General features: G+C 45.2%; 1 protein-coding gene across 2 annotated transcripts in view; it reads left to right on the forward strand.

Annotated features, from left to right (window-relative positions):
- The window catches only part of DPYSL2 (dihydropyrimidinase like 2), a 55,710-nt gene extending 37,279 nt beyond the window's left edge, over positions 1 to 18,431 (forward strand). For both annotated transcript variants that reach the window (XM_074852057.1, XM_074852058.1), the window contains exons 6-14: positions 222 to 302; positions 1,195 to 1,263; positions 5,829 to 5,949; positions 9,422 to 9,578; positions 9,743 to 9,884; positions 10,106 to 10,276; positions 13,091 to 13,270; positions 14,717 to 14,882; positions 15,553 to 18,431. In XM_074852057.1, coding sequence (XP_074708158.1) covers positions 222 to 302; positions 1,195 to 1,263; positions 5,829 to 5,949; positions 9,422 to 9,578; positions 9,743 to 9,884; positions 10,106 to 10,276; positions 13,091 to 13,270; positions 14,717 to 14,882; positions 15,553 to 15,644 — 1,179 coding nt within the window. In that variant the 3' untranslated portion in view covers positions 15,645 to 18,431. The remainder of the gene's footprint in view (positions 1 to 221; positions 303 to 1,194; positions 1,264 to 5,828; positions 5,950 to 9,421; positions 9,579 to 9,742; positions 9,885 to 10,105; positions 10,277 to 13,090; positions 13,271 to 14,716; positions 14,883 to 15,552) is intronic.
- The last annotated feature ends 5,272 nt before the right edge of the window (positions 18,432 to 23,703 follow it).

The following is a 23,703-nucleotide window of genomic DNA, read 5'->3' on the forward strand; positions in this document are numbered from 1 at the left end:
TATCAGTAGCATCCAACTGTACAGATTGGGAAATTCAGTTAGAGGCAGGAAAATGGATCACATCTATCCAGCAAACCACATCTTATATTTCTTAGTGCTTTTCTGTCTTCCGTTCTGCAAAATTCTGTATGCTGAAGGAGTCTGGAGTGTGTCCTTTATAACAGGTGTGTACCTGAGTGTACACTCAGGGTATATTGTAATGTGTGTTTTCTGTCTTCCAGATATATGAGGTCCTGAGTGTAATCCGGGATATTGGCGCGACAGCTCAAGTGCATGCTGAGAATGGTGACATCATTGCTGAGGTATGTCATGTTTATTCTGTGGATTATTAACTTCAAAATGCTGGGAGGGATTTAAACTCTAACTCCTTCTTTGCAAACAAAATCACCCGGACTTTTAAAAGCATGACATAGCTGTATCCAGGATGCAAGCAGAGCTGTACATCAAATCTTAATCCCCTCCAGTGCCACTGATAAAGCAGGTTTTGGTGGCAGCTTTCAGTTGGTGGTGGATATCAGCCATCTCTGCCTTTATCTTCATAAGTGAAAGACTGTGTCTGGGTGTGACCGGCTCAGTCTACAATAAAATATTCTGTGGTAACGAAGATCAGGAGGAGTGGGAAGGGTAATAGCTTCATACTGTACTTGGGATGCTGATGTTTGGGATCTGTTCATCCTTTAAACAGCAACAAAGAAGAAATGTTAATAATGTATTTGGATTTAATCTGCTCTCCAGCACATTTTATACATTGTCTCAAGCATGCAAAACTTGGTGTTGCAGAGGATTTCTGCATTGTCTGACTGGGGAAAAGCCCACCTGCGCCTTTGAGCCCAGTTGTCAGATGATTTTTTCATGAGATACTGTTTTGCCACATCTTAGAGATTATTTTATGGACACAAATGAGTAGTGAAAGTCGAGGGGCTATGAACTCAGTGTGAAGCAAATAAAAATAAAAGGTTTCCCTGACCTCCTGTGAACAAATCAGCAAGGGTTTTGTGAGCTCTGGTTATTCTCAGCAAGGGAAGTTGGACAGAACTCTGGTTGTAAGGCCCTGATGTAAAGCCCCATGTGATTGTTAGCTAGCACAGATGCCTAGGATCTTACTTGTACCTCCTTCAAACAGCTGTGCTTGCCAGAAGAAGAAATGTGTGTTGCTTTAAATCTTTTTCCTGCTCTTTTTTCTCTCTGCCTTAGGAGCAGCAGAGGATCCTGGAACTGGGAATTACAGGCCCTGAAGGGCATGTGTTGAGCAGACCTGAAGAGGTGAGGACTTTACTGCCTTTGCATTTACTCCCTCAATTTATAACATTTCTGCATTGCCATCAAGTACTTCATATTGGGATGAATGTGGCCGGAAGCACAATTTCATCCTGGCTGTAAAAATTATATGCTGCGTGGGGTAAGGGAAGAGGATAAGACACTTCTGGGGACTAACTAGTAACTAGTCCCTTCTAGAGACTGACTGCTATGGGTACTTATGAGGAATTGAGGAGCCTCCTCAGCTTCTGTACTGGAGAAGGGGACATCTCCAGGGAGTAATTCATCCAGCCTAAGATTTGATTCACCCTCTGGAAAAGCTCATCTCTTTCTATTAATTATTGGAGATAGTTCGTAAAGGCTCTGCTCACACATCAGGTATCTAAAGTGAGGTGAGATGTGTTTGAACCGCAGAGCTCACGATAAGCCCTCAAGACAGAGAGAGCTGTTGGTACTTAGCATATCTTCAGTTCATGCCTTTGATAGCCCAGACTGGAATCCTACATTAGGAGATGTAGAAAACATTGAACCTGAAGCACAGGTAGAGCATGATCTACCCAAATCACCAATTCCTTGATTCAGGTGCTGCACATGAAGACTTTAAGGTGGAGTCCCTGAAGAATTACATGCTCTGATTGATGATGTTGGTCTTCACGGAGCTAGACCCTGAAGTTCTTGTAGTTTCTCATTGCTTTCAGTCAAGTTTTGTATGAGTAAAGACTTCAGAATTTGTGTTTATGTAGGCAAGATTCTGCCACTGACTTTTCTAAATCCCATCTCTTGGACTTCTCTCTTGGTCCTTATTTTGTCCTTCTTCTAAATCAACACAAATTTTTAATATACGCCCAAATCCTGACATTGTCTCTTAGGCACTTGCATAGCATCCGTTACCATAATATTTGATGAACATTTTACAAGTGGTGGATTTTTTACACCAAGGGACTAAGTGGTTTGCTAAAGGCACAGAAAGTATGTACCAGAGAGGGGAGTTAACTCTCAGATCTTAGCCCAGCACGTTAATATAGTTAACGTCCATACTTCTCCATTGATTTCTCTAGGGTCAAGCACCCCAATCCCTCTCACTCTCTCTAAGTCTTTAAAATAAATCTCAAGAGCAAGAAAGAACCTTAAAACTTTGCTTTTCAGGCTGGTTCCCATTGCATTCTTCGTTTCCAGTCTTTCAGTATCTCTAAGGTAGACATCTCGCCGTGGCATTCTGGGTTTGTGAAGGCTATCCTTTCTGTACAAGCAGTTCTTTTTGTTCCTCCAAGATCTTGGGACTTTGCTGACTGCCAGATGTGGGAGCTGGAAGCTGGGTGTGTGAGATCATCCACACGTGCCCCTCATGCTCCCTCTCTATTTCCTCCCCTTGGTTCAGACAAGCAGCATCCAGAGACATTTCAGCAGGAATATAAATCATTTGGTTGCTTCATGCAGAAAGGGGGAAAAAATGCTCAACTTGGGCAGTATGTGAATCTTCACAGAATTTGTGTTTGGCCCTAGGAGCTGGAATTTTTTTGCTTCCTGAAAGTTGTGAGCAAACACTTGCACTGAGCTTTCCACCCACCCACCCTGCATTTTTTTAAACATATTTTTTGGCTTGCATCAGGAGAGTGGGAACAGATGCTGACATGACACTTGGGGCTCATCTGTGGAGCACCCCTAAACTTTTGTTGACTTCAAAGAAAGGCTGTTCCTTACCTTAAAGGATCTGGCCATCAAACTAGCCAAGTCTTGTCTGGCTACTTCAAAGCTCATCCTGAGTGGAGCAGGAGCTTTAAAGTGTGAACTGTGTGGTTCCCTGGCTTGGTTGGTTTGTTACATCTGTGCAGACATGTGTTCTTCCTCAGCGTAGCAAGGAAGGCTGCCTGAGGACACGTGGCTGCCTCAAATTGAGGATCAGTAAAGCCTGTTCCCAGTGTCACTGGGCAGCCTCTGTGCAGCTGAGCTCAGCTGTGCCGTCTGCCCAGAGTGGAAGCATTTGGTCCAAAATTCTCCTCCTTGAAAGTCATAGGAAACAGAGCAGGAAACGATGTCATCTGGTTCCCTCCCCTCCTTTTCTCCAACGCAGGAGTAACGTTGTGTTTTTAAAAACATACAACTCCCTTTAAGCTGGCTGATGATGAAGGCCAGATTCTGAGGGTGGCAGCAGATCCATGATTCCTGTTGACTTCAGTAGGAGCGGATGTTTCTTGGTATCCCTCTGGGGTACTGTTAACACTAGAATTGGCTTTTCATGCTGTCCCTTATGGAGTGTAAAGCCTGTCCTAAGGACTTTATGGTGGTTGTCATCTTACTGAAGAGATGCTTAAGTCAGACCTCCATCTTCAGCAAACTAGCAGGAGTTGTTGAACAAGTCTACAATATTTATTAAATCAAAACTCCCACTGAAGTCAGTGAGACTTACGTCAGAGTGAAGCATTCAGGGTCTGGCCATGTGCGTTTGCGTCTTACTTGGAACGTACACATCTTCTGAGTTCCCAGGTTGAGCAGAAGGCATGAATTAAGGCTTAAGTTTCACTGCTGACTCATGGGTTTAGTTTTCTCACCTCAGTAACCTGGGTTGAGCCAAGGTGACGGTATTCAGCACGTTGTTCCAGCCAGCAAAGGGAGCCTTAATGGACACACCACCGTCCCAGGTCAGCATCACCCATCACTTTCTGGAAAACTCTCCCCCACATAGCTCAGATCATTCTGTGATGACTTTTCAGAGCAATCCATCATTTTTTGTTTTTATTTTAGCCACAAAAACGCTGAAAGCACAAGCGGTCCAAGTGCTCCAGGAAATGTCTTGTCTTTTTTTCCAAGAGAACTGCTGTGCTAGGGCTTCTAGCGCATACTGGTAATTGCAAACATTCCCCTTTGGACTAGTCCTTGGGTTATTGTTATGTGCCTGTCACCATAGCATCTGGGCACAAGGCATGAATTCAGCAGCCTTGTTCTCTTCTGAGCAGAAAATACTCTCCTCCTGCTTAGCTGTTGCTCAAATGCCTTTTGGTCAAAAGTCTGGAGGTGCCTGTTGTTTTATCCCCGCTTTGCAAGTGGGGAAATTAAGGCACAGGGTGGGTGGGAACGTGACTTCCAGCTGCTGCAGTGACAGAGCTGTGTGCAGGCCTGCTTGAAGCGGGCAGTTTGCAAACTGATGCCATTGCCTGGAAGTGTTGGCCCACCTGAGTTCTCTGGCTCTCAGGAGGGAGAAGTGTGATTTTCTTGGCCCTTCCCTTCAGCCTCTGTCTTCCCTGCTGGGCTGCTGGCTGTGGCATACTCAGTCCTGGAATAAACACCCTTCCTTGCAGCCTTTTCCATTTGCATGGGGCAGCTGGGCCAGAAGATGTCCCCTTCTGTACATCACCCTGCCTGGGAGGGTTAGTCACAAGCCCTGGAGTGGTGACAGGCTAGGGCTTTAACCCTTTTGGCACTAGAGACCAGCTGACGGGGTCTGGGGGGCTGGTTTTCTTTTAAAACCTCCCAGCTGTTGTGTTGTTTTTCTTAAGCAGCCCAGCTGCAGACGGAGCGGTGTTGCAAGTGGTGGCTTTGTCAGTGAGCAGAGCTGTTCTGAGCACTTGGACATCATCAGTCTGGTGAATACACAGTTCCCTAAGCTGATGGGTGCCTAATCTCAGTTACTTCTTTTGGTGGACCAGGCACAGTGCTAGGAACCAGCAGTCAGCGTGTTCCGATTCTGCGACTGATGATGATTTTCGGCGCTTGGCCTGTGATAAGTCACCACAGAGCAGATTTTTCAAAAGTGCTGAGCGTGTGCCAGTCCCGCTGGAGCCCCGGGGAGGTGCTGGTAGCCTCTTGCATTTGGGAATCAGGTGGCTGATTGCTCTGCGTTTCAGTGTCCTCTGTTGTGCGCTTGGAAAATGTCTGTGGTATTGCAGGCTCGGTTCTCCGTGGCACTAGGCACTGTGAGCATGAGCCTGCTGTTAAATCTGCCATCTGGACTGCTTTGATTAGGATGTGTGATCCGTAAAAGTCTGCGGAGTGATGACGTTCACTCTGAGGCTGTAGTTATAAAGTGACCCTCAGTCTTGCTGAGGTTATTTCTCTACACATGCAAGAAAAAATAGTTGATTTATGGGGTGGTTCACACTCTGTCAGATCCCAAGCCAGATATTGTAGTGGAGGGTACAATTTAGGAGGCTTGTTTGCAAACGTGGCTTACCAGAGTATGTGGCTACAGCATCTCTTCCGCGTGGGCTGGAACATGAATAGTTTTGTTGAGTCAACGTTTAGTTGCTTTTTTTTGTCTAGGTTAAAGAAGGGACTTAATCATTCTGACCTTGAGCACCTGGAGTGTTATTTTAGGACTTTGTCTGCTTGCAGAGAAACTTTGAAGCAGCCTGGAAGAAAAGGTAGTAATGAGAGGGGACTACAGCTTGGTGTCATTTTAATTATCATGATTACACTTTACGTTTTTCTGGCTCAGAATCGGAGAGATGGAAAGTCTCGTGTTGGCCCTGCACACCCTGTTTTCCCGTGAAAGCAGAGGCTGTGACCCTCTGAAGGGGAATGGGATCTGCTAACACATGGGATGTTACTAACTTGCTGCTGACTTTGTTTCTCAGGTGGAGGCAGAGGCTGTGAACCGGGCAATAACCATCGCCAACCAAACCAACTGCCCCCTTTATATCACCAAGGTGATGAGCAAAAGTGCCGCTGATGTCATTGCTCAAGCCAGGAAAAAGGGTAAGTTATTTCCCTTGGATGGAAGCACCCTATTAGCTCATGCAGTTCAGCTGCTTGCCAACATAAGTTTCATCCCTACAGGAAAGGTTTCTTTTTCCAGTGTTATTGTCCAGGCTCTTTTTTAAAAGGTCCCAAGCAACTGCTTCTGTCTCATCTGCCACAGACAAGTATTCAATGGTCTACCAGTGCCAGGACCTGTTTCTTTCTTTCAGCCTAAAGCCTTTCTCTTCACACTCATCCTGCCACATCGAGCCATGCACCTTCATGTTATCGCAGAGTAATTTCATGCTGCCTCCGTTTAAGGAATCTCCCAGGAGATTGCAAGCTGTGTCCTCCTTCTAGCTGCTGTGGTCTTTCCGTGGTGCTTTCTGCTGAGCTGCTTCCTGGGCTCAGAAGTGATTCCAGGAGTCCTGACGGAGGTCTTGACTCACAAGCCCTGCTGGGTTTAGTTGGAGTAGCCAAAGAGGTTACCGATTCCAGCTATCCATGGTGCTCCTTACTTGTGAAATAGATACTCCTCATGTGCTGTAACTCACAGCCTGGCATCCGAACAGGAATTGGGATCAGTAGTCTGGGTTAGGCTGGGAGTTGCAATTGCCTCTGATAACTCTGCCTGAGGATGCTGCAAGAAGCAAGACTCAGACCTGCTGTGGATGATTCTGCCTTGGGTCTCTTCTCTCTAACCAAAGTCTGTGGGGGAGCTGCGCTGCTCTCAGTGATGCAGTAGCTTCTCCCCAGTCCTGAGCCAGCTGCTTTGCCCCCAGGAAGCATGGGTTACAAAGCACAGTGAGTGCCTGTCTCCCTGCTTTATTCTGTGACTAAACCCTTCATTTCTATTTAGAGCAGCTCTGGGTGGGTGAGTAAGCAGCAGGGATGATTTTCCCCCTTCTTTCCTCAGAAGGGTTGGATTTAATTTTATGCAGTCTGAATGAGCCTGAATGGATATACAAATGACATCACTTTCCATCTGGGTGTTTGGTGTGAGAAGAGCTAATTTCCTACCGCAGCAAACAGATTTGTGTTTGTGTATTGGCTCAGAAGTATTTTGGTCCCATGATTCCTGTTAAATGAGTTCAGAGTTGGTGAGGAGGACTAATTTCCAAGGCATCTCTTTCTGTTTGTGGAATGGAAGCAGCTCAAGCTGCTTGGGATAAACCTTCCTCTCCTAGCTCCATTAGTGGAGATCATGCTGAAATGAGAAGATGTGTTGACACGGCAAAGTGGCTGCATGTTGCATTACCCCAGAAAACAACTTGATGTCACTGTGCAACTCAATCCTGTAAGTCTGGGGAAACATCCCTTCCTCTTTCTAGGTAAAGTACTGGAGACATGTACCACAGAGATGGAGCATTAATTGAAATACCTTCTTGCTGCACTCACTGTCCCCTGAGACCACTCGCTGGCAAGCAGAGAGGGGCACTGGGGTGAGGGACCATACACTTACATGGCAGAAGTCGTAAAACACAACCTGACTTGGGCAGATGTTACCCTGCCTGGGAAAGGTGCTGGGCTTGTCCCAGGTGAATGATCCACAGAACTCACTTTGCTTAGCCTGAGTGAACTGGCATATGCAGTTTTCATTCAGATTGTGTTTTCTCCTTATAAGGAGAATTTGGGGTATAAATGGCACGCCATTCTCTGTTCCTTTATTTAAATAATTCAATATAAATGCTGTGCAGTTGCCCAACTGGGTAGCCCAGGAGGGCCACACACACTAGTCTTGCCCTCCCAAGCAACAGAGGAAACATAACTGAAGACTATCCAAGGCGAAAACAAAACAGAATTGATTTGCTAAATGAAAAAGAACGAATGTTATTTAAAGCCAGATGTTCCCAGTGGCATTTGTTATGGAGGAGATTCCCTGCAGACTCTTGTCGTTGGCAGATCTGGGAGCTCAAAACATCACTCCCCGCAGAACAATCCTCCCAATGTTTTGGCCCACAACAGGCCTCCCATTAATAGCCAGCGTGTGTTTTGCCTTGTTCTGATTTCATAACCCTATTTGTGGCAAGTGATGTCAGATGGCCTCTTCCTCTGCTGGTGGATCCCCTCTGACAAAGGCTGTTCCTACACCTCCTGTTTCAGTGTGGTCCTGGAAGCAGCGTGAAACCAGTTAGTGCATCGTTCTGCCTCAGCTGATGCACTCTTTCCCATCTAACTTGAGCCTATAGACATCACAGTAGCTCAGACAACACGGTGAAAGCAAGCTCATATTTTTTTACTGTGCATGGCGAGGTGTGTAAGACCCTGCTGACCAATTCTGGGGTTGCCTTTGCCAGTCTGTTTGAAGTATTTAGGGTTAGTATTTTAACTACCCACGTCTTTTGCAGGCACATACAAATACATGAAGCGTCTGGACTCAGAAGCCAGAGGGTTAGGCACTTAGCAGAGATTTTGGGAAGGTTGCATTTGGTGAGCAGATCTGTGGGGCTACCAGCTTTTGAAGTTGCAGCATCTTGCATCTGCTTGGTGTGCAGATGTTGCTGGTGCGTTCCAGCTTGCAAAGTATCGCGGCCTTAAGGATCCGCCGTTCCTTCATGTGGTTCCAAAAATGTTAATGAAGAGGAAGGATGCACTGGTGGTTAGCACACTGGACAGAGAGTCAGAAGATCCAATTTCATTTCCTAGTTCTGCCACAGATTTTCCCTGTACCCTTGGGGGAATCACTCAGTTTCCCTGAGCTGCATTTGTGAAGCAGAAACACTGATACTTCCTCTGTGATGGGCTTTCTCTGTAGGCAGGAAACTTCCCTGAGAGGAGTTTTCTCTCATCAGATCTATGCATAGAGTCTGCTCCAAGAAACCCAGCCTTGTTAGATCTTTAATACGTACACATTTATAAAAATATTGCAGGCGCTATTTTCGTCATTCTTTTTCTTCCACATCCCTTCTAGATCAGGCTGGATCTCCTCACACTCTTACAGTTCCCCTCAGCCTCTTTCATGAGGTTCTTGGCCCAGGGTACAATACAGTGAATCTCTACAGTAACCCTTTCAAGCACAATTAATCAGTGCCAACCTCAGCAATTTTGCCCGTTTTGCTGCTCCAAGCTCTTAACAGTAACAATATCTTTGTTATTAACTCGGGTATTTAGTTGTTTGGATACTTAGTCTGAGGGACTGGTTTTTGGAAAATACTCAGTGTTTCTTTAGAGATCTCAAGATAAACATGTCAAATTAAGAGTTTGCTTGTGAAAACATGCCCCTAGTAATACAGTTTGAGGAGCACTGATCAGGTCAGGAGTTTAACGATGTCTGATCATCTGGTTATGCAGGCCAGTGAATTCAGTCCAGTGTTGTGTCTCTGTGATCGCATACTCACGAGGAAGTACCAAGAAACCCTGCAGCGTGCGGTGCTGGCGTGACTTCCCGGACTGGCCCTTTTTCAGAAGGATGTTTTACGCCTGGAAGCCAGGCTGGAGATGCATGTTGCTTGGTGCTCACCGTGGATTTGTCTGTATTCCTGTCCTGTAGGCACTGTGGTGTATGGAGAGCCCATTACAGCCAGCTTGGGTACTGATGGATCTCATTACTGGAGCAAGAATTGGGCTAAAGCGGCAGCTTTTGTTACTTCCCCACCACTGAGTCCTGACCCAACCACTCCTGATTTTCTCAACTCGCTGCTGTCGTGGTGAGTAGAGCTCTCTGTGTTCATACAACACATGCTTCATCATGAGGCAATTGGTTGATAAAAATAATAGCTGTTGTTGCCAGCAAGCAAGAGAGGCTGTTTTACCTTTAGGATTAAACTCGTGACAATAAAATATCTTAAATACCTCTCATTGCCCTTTCCAGTGGGGACCTCCAAGTTACTGGCAGTGCCCACTGCACCTTCAACACTGCCCAGAAGGCTGTTGGGAAGGACAACTTCACCCTGATCCCTGAGGGAACCAATGGGACTGAGGAGAGGATGTCCATCATCTGGGATAAGGCTGTGGTATGTCACATGTGTCATAGGCTTAGGCTGCAACCAGACATTCAGAGCTGAAAGAGCTGCAGCAGGGTGTTGTTATCTCCCCCAGCTGCTTGTTCTGGTCCTTCCACTTGAGGTTTTTGCCCCTGCAGAGATCACTGGGAATCTGCTGTCCTGCCAGTGATTTGCTTTTCAGAGTGGTCCCTACCTGGCTAACGCAGCGACTCCTTTTGTCTCTTCCCCAGGTGACTGGCAAGATGGATGAGAACCAGTTTGTCGCTGTGACCAGCACAAATGCAGCTAAAATCTTTAACCTGTACCCACGGAAGGGCCGCATTGCAGTGGGCTCGGATGCTGATCTTGTTATCTGGGATCCTGACAGTGTCAAGACAATCTCCGCCAAGACTCATAACATAGTAAGGATGTTTTCTACGATGTGAGCTCTGCTGCTCATTTCCTCCTCTCTTCCTTCAGTGCCAGACTGTCCTGCCAAGAACTAGAGCTCATGACAACTCAGGGCTTTGTTTTCTCGATGCCCCAAGCCCTCTCTGGTCTTACACCCTGTACAGCTCAGCTGTGTGAGCAGAAAGGGAAGAGGACTGAGTCCAAATCTGAAATCCCATGAGCTACCCAGAGATTCCCCTCAGAGCAAAGAGATTGTCTGCTCTTTCTGAGTGTTGGATGCTTGGATCTGAGCACACAGAAAGCTCTTTAAATCTCCTAAAATATCAAAAGGCCTCTTCCCACAGTGTGTGGCCTATGACCTTCTGGCTCACTAGCAGTGGGAATGTGAACTGCCCCTTTTCTAGTTGGGGTTGGTGAAGCTTGTCAGCTTGTGGACATCTTTGCTGGAGAGCTGATCCAGATCAAGGAGTCGGAGTGGATTTACCCCACGTCCTGATCTGGCACGTGTGTGTGGAGTCATACCTAGACATGATTTTACCGGTGATGATCCCAGTGTTAGCTGGCACAGGGAGGCACAAGGCAGCACCCAGACTAACCAGACCTTCCCCTTGTTTCTCTGTGGCTTTGTGGTGGCACTGTTAGAGGCGCTGTTGTGGCCCACAGCTGGTCCCATATCTTACACCTGGCTCCTCCAGTGAAAAAGCTGTCCCACCCTGTGGGAAACTGCAGAATGGTCCCAGTGCAAAGGGCTGGTTGGAGTCTCCCTGTGACATTCGAGCGCTGTCTCGGAGAAAGCAACCACTGTTTGCATTTGTTGACAACTTGTTTCACTGCTGGCGATGAACCTATGGAATGTTTCCCTGGAAAAAAACTCCTTGTTCTTTTTTCCGTGAATGCTTTCATTCACTCTGGAGCTGAAGGAGCAAAATTTTCTTCCACACTTGGATCCCTGGGCACATTCACAAAGAAACTTTTTTGCAGGTTTGGGTCACTTCCCTGTGATTTAACTCTGTGTCAGAATTGGTCACAGATGGCCTGGATTCATCCTGCCTCTGCTTAGACTTCTAACAGAGGCATCCAGACTCAGAAGTCTGGCTGCTTCAGTCACCTTAGAGGTGCTTCTGGACTCTTCACACCTCCAGTCTGGAGAGGAATGACTTAGAGGAGGGAGCCCAGGGACATACCCCTATTAGGTGCCAAATTTAGTGGTCTGAACCTGGATTTGTGCTTATGAATGGCTCAGGGAGCTGGAGGTAGCTTGCTGGGTGGAGTATTTGAAAGTCATTGCCCTTTAATGGCCGTTGTCTTTAGGAAACAAATTGAATTCTTTAAAAATTTCCTAACACAAAACTCAGAGTCTTTATCTTTTGTGGAAATGCTCCAGTACAATCAGGATTGACTCTGTGATTTTGCCATTGATCTGGGCTAGGCTGCAGGAGAACCAGATCCGCTGTGGAGTGGCCGTTCAGAAATTCTTTATACGCTAAGGACTGCAGATCCCCCTGAAACTCTTGCACTGTGTAAGAGGCCTTAGCACTCAGTGATCAGCTGTTGCCAAAGGCTGCCTCTTAAGTTGTGCCAAGACGATGGAGGATGAAGGGCTCTCCTTTTCGAGTGGTTTGTTTAGAGCTTGAAGGGCTGTCTAAGAAATCGCAGGTTTTTTTCTTAAACGTCCAGCTCTAACCTCCTCCCCTGTCATTGCATCGCCTGTTATACCTGGCATTACACCTGCTGGGGGATTGTTTTGTGTCTCACTGCACGTGTGCGTTGTGTTAGAGGAGAAACTGATACGAGAGACGCCTTTAGAGTCAAGTATAAAACAAAAGCCCCTTTGAAAGTCAGACAGAGCGGTTGCTGTGACACAGGGAGATGCAGTGATTATGTGGCATCAGATGATTGCTACTTTTTTAAATGCTAGAGCAACATACGGATATTTTCCAAGAATTCACACTGCTCTTGCCACTGTCTGGCAAGGAAACATTAGGAGCTAGAGAGGGGAGATAGTGTTTTTCTTGGAACCAGCCTAATTCATAAGCTTCTAACCAAGCCTCCTCCTTTGCCACCACAACTTTTTTTCAGACTGGACCTGGTTTAGTGTCGGTTTAACCACCATTCTAGCTAATTGTAAATCTGCAGTCAAGCCTATTCATACTTATAACACACTTCAAGAGCAAACTCCATTATTAACTCAGTAAAAAAGACCTGGATTTGTCTCAGAGATGGTCACTAGAGTAACAGTCCCCAAATAACACGGTCGTTGTGCATCTCATTCCAGGATGCTTCATGGGTGGGACGTTTACCAGTGATTCCTTTAAAGCTTGTCTTTTTTCCATGGTGTAATGTTTCCAATCTTGTTAATTGAGGATGAGCAATCCCATTAGAGTAAAACAAGATTGTCCTGGCCCCTGATCTATCAACCAAAATGCTGGTTTGAAATGCAGCTTTTCAAAATTATCACTATTTTTAGTATGAAACTCAGATAAAACTTTATTTGGCTTCTAAATTCCCCACAATTCAGCAGAGATAGGCACCTAAATGCATTTAAACAGGTAGACTTCCTCATTTGAAACTGTTATTTCCTCTTTATGACTCATGTTGCAATGGAAATTTTGCATGAGTAAATCCTTAATAAATTTAGACTGATAATAAAGACCAGCCTTACTATTAAACCACAACATATACAAGTCAGGTAAATGCTGTTGAGTTTGCTTCCATCTGTCCTTAAAATTTTGGCAAGTAGCATGACTGGTGAGTGCTAATTAAAGCACAGCAGGCTTTGCTGGGATGAATATGTTTGCCTCATGTTGTTTTTTTGTTTGTTCTAGTCTCTGGAGTACAATATCTTCGAAGGCATGGAGTGCCGTGGGTCTCCCCTGGTGGTTATCAGCCAGGGGAAGATCGTGCTGGAGGATGGGAATCTCCATGTCACTGAGGGATCTGGACGGTATATCCCCAGGAAACCATTCCCTGACTTCGTTTACAAGCGCATCAAAGCAAGGAGCAGGGTGAGTATAGATGGTTGGATGCACATTTGTTCTCTCACTGAAACTCCTGAGTTAAAGTGGGTGGAAAACAGATGCTGTCCCCTGGCTCGCAGACACACACTTCTGCAACAGAAAATGTTCCCTGGATAGGAGCCATATTTATCTCATTCCTCTTTCATTTTTGCTATTCACTTGAGTCATTACAGGAATATGCTTTGCCTTGAGCTTGGATTTGCTGCAAATTTTATTTTTCTGCGCTCTAATTCTTCTCTGTCTTGGGACACCTAGACAGAGCAGGTGTCCAGCAACTGTCCAGTTTGGAGAGGAGTCCATCTGCACATAACCCAGCAGGCTTCTCCTGTCACAGAAGAACCAAGAGAAGTTATGGATAGCATTTACATATCAAACCTTTCAGCAACAATTTAGAATTCTAATTTATTGTTATAGATGCATTATGCTGCTTTCTCTTCTGTCAGATATGATCAGATGCTCTTGTCGGATGACTAGTGAGTCACAGGCACAGCCTACTGACTGTGTAAAAGTGAGAATTTTCTATTTTTAAGAGGCTAAAATTGTTGGAAAAGTGATTTGTAAAATACACCCATTCAAAACAGAAACTGCCTTTTGATATGCCATGAGTTGGTAAAAACTGATGGAGAAGATGACACTGAACTCAGCTGCAACTTAGTTGCTGAGAATTTAAGAAGTTTATTTCTCGATGAAGTCAGATTTCTGAAAAGTGTTTTGATGTTCGAAGTGTTGCCCTCTCCTGGACAAAACCAGAGCTGTATTAGTTCTGCTGACCATAGGTAATATTCACATTCCTTGCAAATGATCTTTCCTTAATTGTTCTTTGAAGAAATTGCAAGTTATCAACATTGCAACCTTAATGATTTAGCACTGCAGAGAACAGATCCATGGTTTCTGTTGTGTTCTGGTCTCCCACAGAAGTACATGTCTGACCTATAAATCCAATTGGGCAGCATCTCAACTGGAATAATTGCATTTAACCCAATCTAAAGCTCCCAAGCTGGCCATGTGCAGCTAGCCTGGCTCCTCTTTATGCAGACCTGCCTCTGGTCTCAGCATTGTTTTTGCTTTTTGGGGATGAGTAATAAATTTCATTTGAGAGTTGTCAGGAGCCCTTAATACAACAGCAAGTGGGGTGAGCTCATTAAAGGACAGAACTCGGGGTGCAGGGGACAGGCTGGCGGTCTTCTGTAGGCTGCTCACACCAGCTAGCAACTAGCCAGAGCCCAGCAGTCCAGAGCACGTTTCATTTTATCCGTGCTGCTTCAGAGAGCAGCCACCACGCGAGGATCAGCGCGGAGCAGATGATGTACGCTGTCAAATCCTCTTACAAATCTTGAAATGCTTGTCCTTGGCTTAGCAACATCTGGCCAGCTGTTTAGTTCTGTTCTGAAGGCTGTTTTGGGCCTGAAGGCTGCCTGCTTCTCTGTTTTGCAGCTGGCTGAGCTGCGGGGTGTGCCTCGAGGTCTCTACGACGGACCTGTCTGCGAAGTGTCAGTGACACCGAAGACCGTCACGCCGGCGTCTTCAGCTAAGACGTCTCCTGCCAAACAGCAGGCCCCACCCGTGAGGAACCTGCACCAGTCTGGATTCAGCTTGTCTGGTACATACTTTGATGGGGCTAAATTGCTGTGAAATCACGGCTTGTTTATACTCCCATACTCTGAATTAATTGGAAGGCAATGAGAGAGACTGTGATGTGTTTTTAGCCTGGAGGTTATCCCTTTAGAAAGGAAGAAGAGCAGTATAGGAGCTATCATAAAGTCCTGCTGGTGTTCATGCCATGGCATGAATGCTGAGTACCCCCTTGCGTTCCGGGCTCGGTCCTCAGCTGGGTGTCTGAAGGGGGCAGATGGCACCAACTTTAAGTGGAGCTTTGCCAGCTGAGACCAGCTGTGGGTCTGGGATGTGGCAGGTCTGATTTCTCAGCGTGCCTGTTTCAGTGCAATCAGGGAGAACTGTCTAAAGGAATAAAAAGGCTCGCTAAGGGCAAACCACTTAGCCAGCTCTTACCTGTGCAGGGCTGGGTGGCTCAGGTGTTCGGTGTGGAGGTACTAATGCAGAACAGGTTTCAGAGAATTAAGGCACTGGAGGCTGGTAAGGGCTTTTCCCTCAAAGGTGATGCATTTTGGTGCACACCGTCGGAGCCTGGCCCAAGAGGACTCGATGAGTTTCAGTGCAGCCGTGCCCTCCCGACTCCCTCGTCCTGCCCCTCGCTCATCTCAAACCCTCGCTGGCCCGGGGGGACCTGACGTTGCTTCTCTCTCCCGCAGGGGCACAGATCGATGACAACATCCCACGCCGCACGACTCAGCGCATCGTGGCACCGCCGGGTGGACGTGCCAACATCACCAGCTTGGGCTAAGGACCGACCCCTTCCGTGCCCGCCCGGCGGACCGGGGACGGGGCACCTGGAGACCCTTTCTGATCCTTTTAGAGCCTGTGACAGTTACTGCGGGCAACCAGTGAGGGGGGGGCTGAAGTAAGGCGCCTCTTTCAGTCCCCTCAGATTCCCTCCTCATCTTCACCAACCCCTCTCACTTCCCCCCTCAGCCCTTACACATTTAAAGAAATAAACCCTCTTTTGACACCTCTGACATGCGAAAGTAAATGTAAAGAGGATGTTTGAGATATGTGGCCTCTGTCCCATTCAGCATCTTTCTTTTAATAAAGGAAGGATAAAGTGAATTTCCCGGGAGCTGCCTTTAAGACACACACAAAAAAGGAATAAATAAATAATAAATGTAAAAAATACTTTTTTTTTTTTTTTTTTTTTTAAATGTCAAGCAGAAGAGTAGTTCAAGGGTTTTAAACTGGATATTTTGTAGGGTTCTGTGTTCCAGCAGAATAGCTAGGCAAGCACAGAGGGACAGGAATCCCAGGCTGTCTGTAACCATTCCCCAGCACCACCTTTGAGGTCACTGAAAGGCTGGCTGCTGCCAAGAGAGAGAAACAGGACCCAGCACTAGGAATTGACAAAGCGCATCGCACCCGGCCATCGGGTGAGCTAGAATCGTTGGGGACTTTGGTTCTGTTGGTTTGTTTTTTCATTATTTTTTTTTTTTTTTCCTTCTGGATTTTGCTGCAAATTAGGTCCTTGAGGAAACTTCTTTTTTTTTATGTTTGTGTGTGTGTTTTTAATATGTTTGTATCATTGTGTTTACGAAGCCTTATCTGAGAACTGGGAATCTCCCTGTTCTTTCTGGTCCTTCCCAAACCTCATTCAAGTTACAGACTCCCGTGTCACTGCCACTGCCACCCTGGTACTTCAGGTGTTCCTAGGTTGCATCATTCCAGCCAACGCTTGCCACTTAGCTGCAATAGGAGGCCGTGGAGCAGGTTCATAAGCTATGATCTTCACTTCAGTGTACTCGAGCTGGTGCAAACAAAGGGGCTGGATACCAGCTGAGGAGCTGGGACGGAGTCTCTTGAGAAGTTCTTAGCAGTTAGTTTGTCTTCCTGGAGGTGGAAATGGATAAGCAGGGGCCATGGGCAAAGAGCAACGTGTTGCTTGTAAGATCTCTGTAGCAGCCATGTTCCCCCTTCCTGGCCATCGACAAGTGGTTATTTAAAACTTTATGAGAGCTTATCTTTGGCTCTCATCAAAAGGCTGGTCAGTTGAGGGTGTGCCCGAGCATCTGCGGCCATTCCAGTTCAAGTCCAGATGCCCAGCTGTTGTAACTGGGAGCCTCAGAGCAGCTCCATGGGTCAACAGCAGCTGAGAATCTCTCATACGTGGTGCAAATTTCACAGTCGCTCATTCCTTCAGGAATCTGCCTTTGTGCAAACATACATGAGAAGGCCTGGTGGTTCCCCACCCTTCCTCGGATGCCTGCTGCCTCGGATTTGAGAAACCAGAGGTCTTGAGCGGTCCTTAAATGAATTTAGGAGCCCCAGCTTCTGTGGCAGTTAGCGGGATCTAGGCATTTAACTGTCTTCTGGGATTGAAGGTCTTTTAGCCCTGGTATTGGAGAATTATTATTTTCAGGACATGGAGAATAAATCTGCACCATTAGATTCCCACTTAAACTTAGCTGGAGGGCTCGGCAGTCCCACAGACTTGGCCTGTCTCTTAGCCCAGGGAGCTTTTCTACCCGCAGTTAACACAGCATTACCTCCACTGTCTGCATGCCCTGGCACTTGGCTGCATCTTCTGCTTTCTCTTCTATTTGTACTTTGCCACGTACATTGATCTTGTTTTTTCATATTTGTGAGTATTTTCTTAAATGGTGTTTACAGGTTCTTTTAGGGAAAAAACTATATATATGAAGGCTTTTAAGAAGCAAGTACCAAATTTGTTGTTATGAAGTATCAATGCTGGGATTTGCAAAGGATCTGGAAGCTACTTAGGTACCCAAACCCTCCCAGCTTCAGCACCTAATTCCTTTAGGCCCTTTTGAACACGAAAGTTAAGAAAAACATTGCCATATTCATCCATGCATTTTGCATTTCAGTTTAACTCTTGGGTCTTTTTAGTTTTGCATAAAAGAGTTTGCACTTTGTTTGTTAAGTAATCCGTGAACTTAATATATATTGCAGCTATTTTCATTTTTTTTTCACCTATATGTTAAAATCAATTTGAACGAGTTGGGGAGAAAAAAAAAAAAGAATTGCAGATCCGTTTCAATTCTGCGAAACACTTGCGGCTCTTCAGTATTCACTTAAGTCTTCCTTTTTTTTTTTCCTTCACTGACTCATGATGACTTTTTAGTTTTAATTTGTTCTTCAAAAGGAAAAAAAAAATCACAAAAAAAGATTTTTGCAGGCTATGTAAGCATGTTTTTTCCTGTGAGAGCTCGTCCGCTTTGTGTCTGTTTAATGAATGTCATATGTAAATGCTTAAAGAAAAAAAAAGACGATGACTTAATTAATTAATTAACCGCAGTGACTTGAAGCTCTAAAAATAAAAAAAAAAGTAGGATTTAATACTAGCTGGATTTAACCCTTGGATTTGTGATTGTGAACCATGAGTGGAGGAGCTGTAAGTGCTAAAGCTGATCATGTGTGTAGACAAAAAGAAGTACTGATATTTGACCATTGTCTCAATGGCAAAAAACCCCACCCCAACCCCAAGTCTTGTGTTTTATTCCTTAAGAACTCTGTGTTATATTACCATGGGAACTCCTAATAAAGACAAAATGTTGTTGTTTCACTAGGTGCATCTGTGTCTCAAGGCGATACGTGTTCTGGGTAACCGCGTACCTTGGCTGGTGCCTTCAACAGATAAAAACAGACTGAGCCCTGAAGTTGGTGCTCATGTAAGCTGGTGGTAGTCCTGCGTAGGAGTGAGAGGTACAGTGGCAGAGCTGAAATAAGGTCCTGTGGTTCCTTGGAGGATGGTGATGGGAAAGAGGAATCAGTGGTCTACAGTATAATTTTCTTTAGAGAAAAGCAAGCCTCAGGGCAGTTGTCTATTTAAAACAGTATTTGGCAAAGCAGAGGCATTTGCTTGAAAAATCCTGGCTCCGCATTGCAGAGATCGCTGATGAAATGCGAGCAAAAGAAGCTAAAACTATTGGCATAGCCCTCAGCCCTCCAATGTGTTTCTACTTGGACCCTCCTAACAGCGATGGAGGAGGGGAGAGAAAGTACAGCCGTAAATAGAAGCCACACACAGATAACTGAATGGGGAGTGTTAGAGCTGGCTGGAAAAACGCCAGTGAAACTTTTGGTGGTGGTGGTTGGGTTTTACTGTGCTGCAAGGATGCTGTGAGAGAGATCGCACCAGATCGGGGGAAGGGCTCAAGGAGCCACCGTCGCTGTCAGCCGCTCGGATCGTTGGTTGCTGCATCCCTGCATCCACCACACCGACCCTCTCGGTGGGCTTCCCCCAAATCCGAGCACAGCTGGAGTTTGCAACTGACTTTGCAGTGATGTTTAGCTCTTGTTCCTCATCTGAACAAAACCAAACGTTTAAGCGCTCGGTGAAATGCAATTAGCTTTCTCCACGCAGCTTTAAACCTGGCACCCCTATCCAGTGGGAAGTCTTAAGAGGGTTTCCTTTTTATCTGTTGAGAAGGGGCAATGATCTAATAATAAATGGTCTGATAAACTAATAAAAAGAGTTCTGGTTAACGTGGGGATCCTGGCTCTGTCACAAATGACAGGCAGTTATTTGGCTACTGGCAGCTAGATTAGATATTAGCATGTATGCAATCAAATCCCCTAGAATAGGGTTGGTGGGTAGCTGTGTATAAGACTTATTAGCTTGTCCCAACAATAATATCCCAGTGAAAGATACATTTAGCCTAAAACACTGGTATTTAGTTAACATACATCTGCAGAGCCTCCATTTGTTTTTATTCTATCGTTATTTCTTCTTCCAGCACCTACATTGGAAAGAAAGAAACCTCTTCCCCAGGAAATCAATTCCAGGGACTCAGTGAACCTGGTCTATGTTCAACAGGCCAAAAAATACCAGCTGAAGCCTATAGAAGTTTTTAAGGTCAGGAAGAAGTCATCAACAGCCAGATCTAAATCTAATGTGTACTGAGGAACCAAGCCAGGGAGACATCTCAGGAACATGGTCAGGTCAGTGGGGCAGGACTTGCTGCTACAGAAGAGCACAAGAACAGCCGTGTTTTGTCAACCCCTTAATCCGGGTAGTTCCTCATGCTGGCAGCGGGGAGGCCCAGCTCATGGCTGATTTGGTTCTCTGCAGGCCTCCCGCTGACTGCTCTGCAGCCACGCATGTAAGACAATACAGATCTAATCTGATGTTAACATCGAGACAGAATTAGTGGCTCAGAGGAGAAAGAAAGTAGACGATGAATTTGACTCAGTGGCCTGGAACACTAGCTGTCGGCTCGAGAGGGGCGGTGGGTTATCAGAGCAGAGGACAACGGGGCCTGATTTATTCCTTAGTGGCAGGGTGCTGGGAGCAATAGTTGTCACTGGTCCCTGCATCTCAGCTGTCCTGCTTCAGCGTACGCCGAGACCTAACGCAGCATTTTCAAAGCTGAGGCTTCTCTGACCTAGGGCTCATTCATATCTATATTTATATTATACATCTGTATAAAAGCATATATACGTGCCTCTGCCCAACCCAACCGGTTTTGCAGCAAACAAGGTTAATTTGCACTATTTTTCTGCAAGCTAAAACCAGTGTTTCTGCAGCTTAATACCTTCTACCACAGTAATTTGAGGGTGTCTGAGTGCATAGGCCCCCAAGGCTCCTTGGCAATATGGACCTTGTTGCTTTGGACTTCAAAAAAACCCACTGTTGGGTAACCCTTAGTGTGGGCTACCATGACTGGCACCTTCACATGGGCTGGGAACATGGTATCAAGCCCCTAACTAAGGTACTATATATGACTCTAGATAGCTTGTGCAGGGCAAAAATCCTATTAATTAATACTAAGTTTAGTTAACTTAAATTTCCCAAGATTTTTATGACTCTAAAAATTAAAGCATTTAGTACTGCTAGCTGCTTGTTCTGCACAGATAGAAGCTTCAGAACCGGTTTTCTCCCCTTTTTTAGCACAAAAGGTGAAGGTTGGGCTCACTCCCATTAGGTGGCAGCAGGACCTACAACATGACAAACTCCCTTGAGGCACATGGATCATCTTAAGAATGATGTAGGATGTAATAAATGTAGAACATGCACAGGGCTTATGATTACTGTGACAGAGAGAGATGACACACACACATATCCTTTCTATTATATTAATATATTGGATAGTATTTCAATGTTAAAAAGATATAAATCATCTAAGTGCATTCTGTTACAGTTTAAGCCTAACAAGGCACCCTCCTGTAATAAAATACAGAGCAAGCCATAAACTTTAGCTACCAATTTAGTTACAGGTAAAAAAACCCAAACATTATTTTTTAAACAGATTTTGGCTTTTTTTTCCACAAAAGTATGATGTCCAAGAGCAGAGGTAAGGTAGATTTGAAGAAATGGCAGGGTTTTCCATCCTCTGAAATGCTTCTGTTTCTTCTCTGCCATTTCCTGCCCCTCTTCTGTGGTTAAAGTTTTTGGCTTTTGGCTTTGTGCAGCCGTTCTCTGCATAAGTAGCTACTGGTGGAGGGGGGAAAAGAGGGAAAGAATGAACAGTTGTTTGGTTTATCGTATTAGTTGTTCCACTCATTTCTCATTGAGAAAACAGTGAAAAATAGAAATACAGAAGAAACCTCTAAAGATTCTTCCTCTCTAACATGGAAAATATGCAGATTTTTTGCTCTGTGTTGTTCTTACCAGTAGCAGGAAAAGTTTTCCCTTAAAAAAAACCCAACACCACTCAGAAAACCAAATAATTTTATTTCTTGAAAATAATCAAAGCTAAGTCTGGTCAGCACCAAACTGTGCCACCGTGTCTTTCCAAGAGCCAGCTGCTGCCTAATATCTGCAGGAGAATCATTTCCCTCTTTGCTATTGCTCCTCCTATTCCTCTTTCTTCTTGTAAAACTGCAAACTTTGCCAACTGACTGCTGTACAATTAGAGGCGATTATCTATTTTTTCTCCCATATAACACAGGCCAGAGAAGTTGCCCTTTGCTAGCTCCGGTAAGTTGTGATTGACTTAACAGCCTTGGCACCCTGACTGTGGGTTTACCACCGTGTGCTTGAGTGTGGTGTTCTTTCCACAAGCATTTTTTTTGACCATTAACCAATAAAGCTTGGCAGACACCTTATAGCGAGTCTTTCAGTGCTGACTTGCGAAGCCTCAAATGGCAGAAAATCCCTTGGTTATTTATTCCATTGATTAATCATCTTCATGGTTAATTCTTTTCCCCTGCTTCTGATTTGAATTGGCCTGCCTTTCATTTCTCACCAGTACTTCTTGTTATGCCTTCCCACAGTAGAGCAGAGATCCCTCTAAGGCCGATGGGGGACTCTTCTCCGGGGTGGCTCAAGCAGCCGAGCCAAACACGTGGCTCTGGCCAACTTCCACCCCCCATCCCACCACATCCTGCTGCAGAGGGGCAGCGTGTCCCCTTGTGTCAGGAGAGCGATACATCTGCAGCCAGCATCCCCCTGAATATTTACCAGCTCAGCCAGCTACTGTGTGCTGGGGAAGGCTGCGATGCCTTCCCCTCGCTGACCCTTTGCTGTTCAGCTGAGCTACGGTCCGGCCAGTCCGAAGTGATGAGACTGGGTTACTGCAGAGGATTCGTAGCACCATCTAAAACACCATCTAAAACACCATCTAAAACACCACACCATCTAAAACTGTGGGAGGAGCTGACCTGACGAGCCTGCATTCTTCAGGTTTTGGCTATGGCTGTGGATTCCTGTTGCTGGTATATGGAAGCACATGTAGAAAATGAAGAGCCTCTTTTCACAGCAGTTCCTTTTTTGAAGTTGCAAATAAGGCCAATATTCGTTCCCTATAAGTGCAGTTTAAAAAGCAGGAACGCTTATTGGTCAAAAAAAATTTAAATCGCTCCTTTTCCCCATGTGAACTGTGAGTATGAGACATCACATTTAACCAGTAGTGTTGAATTGTTAGGATTGGAACGTAGAGGATGAGAAGAAATTCACGCTTCGGTGCACAAGCCAGACCCTGTACAGCAGTTGAGGGCATTTATATTTAATGTCTGTCATACAAAACATTCATAAGATATAAAGTAGTGCAAATGTAAGAATAAAGTAGATCACGAATCAGTGTTACTTAGTTTGTCCAGTGAAAGCTTGATCTGCTTTCTGAATTTCAATTCCAAAACATAACGATTGCTACCCTTTTTTCTGCTTTGTTTCATTCAGATTTCAGAGACAAGTGTTAGGAAACTTTACTTAAGCTCGCACACAAATTTCAGTTTCATTTGTGCAACAGCCGCATCTTGTCCTCTGCCAGTCCCTAAAACAGGAGCAAGCAGAGTACAGCATTCCAATGCAAACTGTTGTTTACTAATGGTTAGGTAGTAACAGCAATGGGGTGTGATTACTACAGCTACTCAAACAGTATGTAAAACTAACTCAGTCCAGAAAATCACACAGCAGTTTTTGGAGAATGATGAGTTAAATTGCTAACTGAGCTCTAGTTTCTATCACTCTTAGTCCTATTCTAAATCCAAAAAGTAATCCCTATCCCAGACACTTTTTTGCTCATCAAAACCACCGAGGATTTGCTCCTTTCTTCCGAAGTGGCTCGTTTCCACAGGAGGGCACCAGATACACGTGTTTAAGCTGCATTTCTATTAGTTTTCTTGAGGTTATTTCTCCTTCCTATTCACATTGCTTCCTCCAGAAACAGATATGGACCTGCTAAATACTGAGTGCACAGGCCTTGGCATTTGTATATCTATTATGCTTTTCAGCACCAGAACCTGCCATATTTTACTTTGTCCTAGATTAGATAGATGCTGGTTCATACACAACTGAAATAATATCTTTTTTTTCAGTCAAAATTGCCTGTAAGTGTAATGGGGAATCATCTGTTTGCATTTTTTTATTTCACACACAGAATTCTGCAGCAAAG

Source organism: Strix uralensis, chromosome 28 (genome assembly GCF_047716275.1).
Source record: "Strix uralensis isolate ZFMK-TIS-50842 chromosome 28, bStrUra1, whole genome shotgun sequence".
In the NCBI taxonomy this organism is placed as follows: domain Eukaryota; kingdom Metazoa; phylum Chordata; class Aves; order Strigiformes; family Strigidae; genus Strix; species Strix uralensis.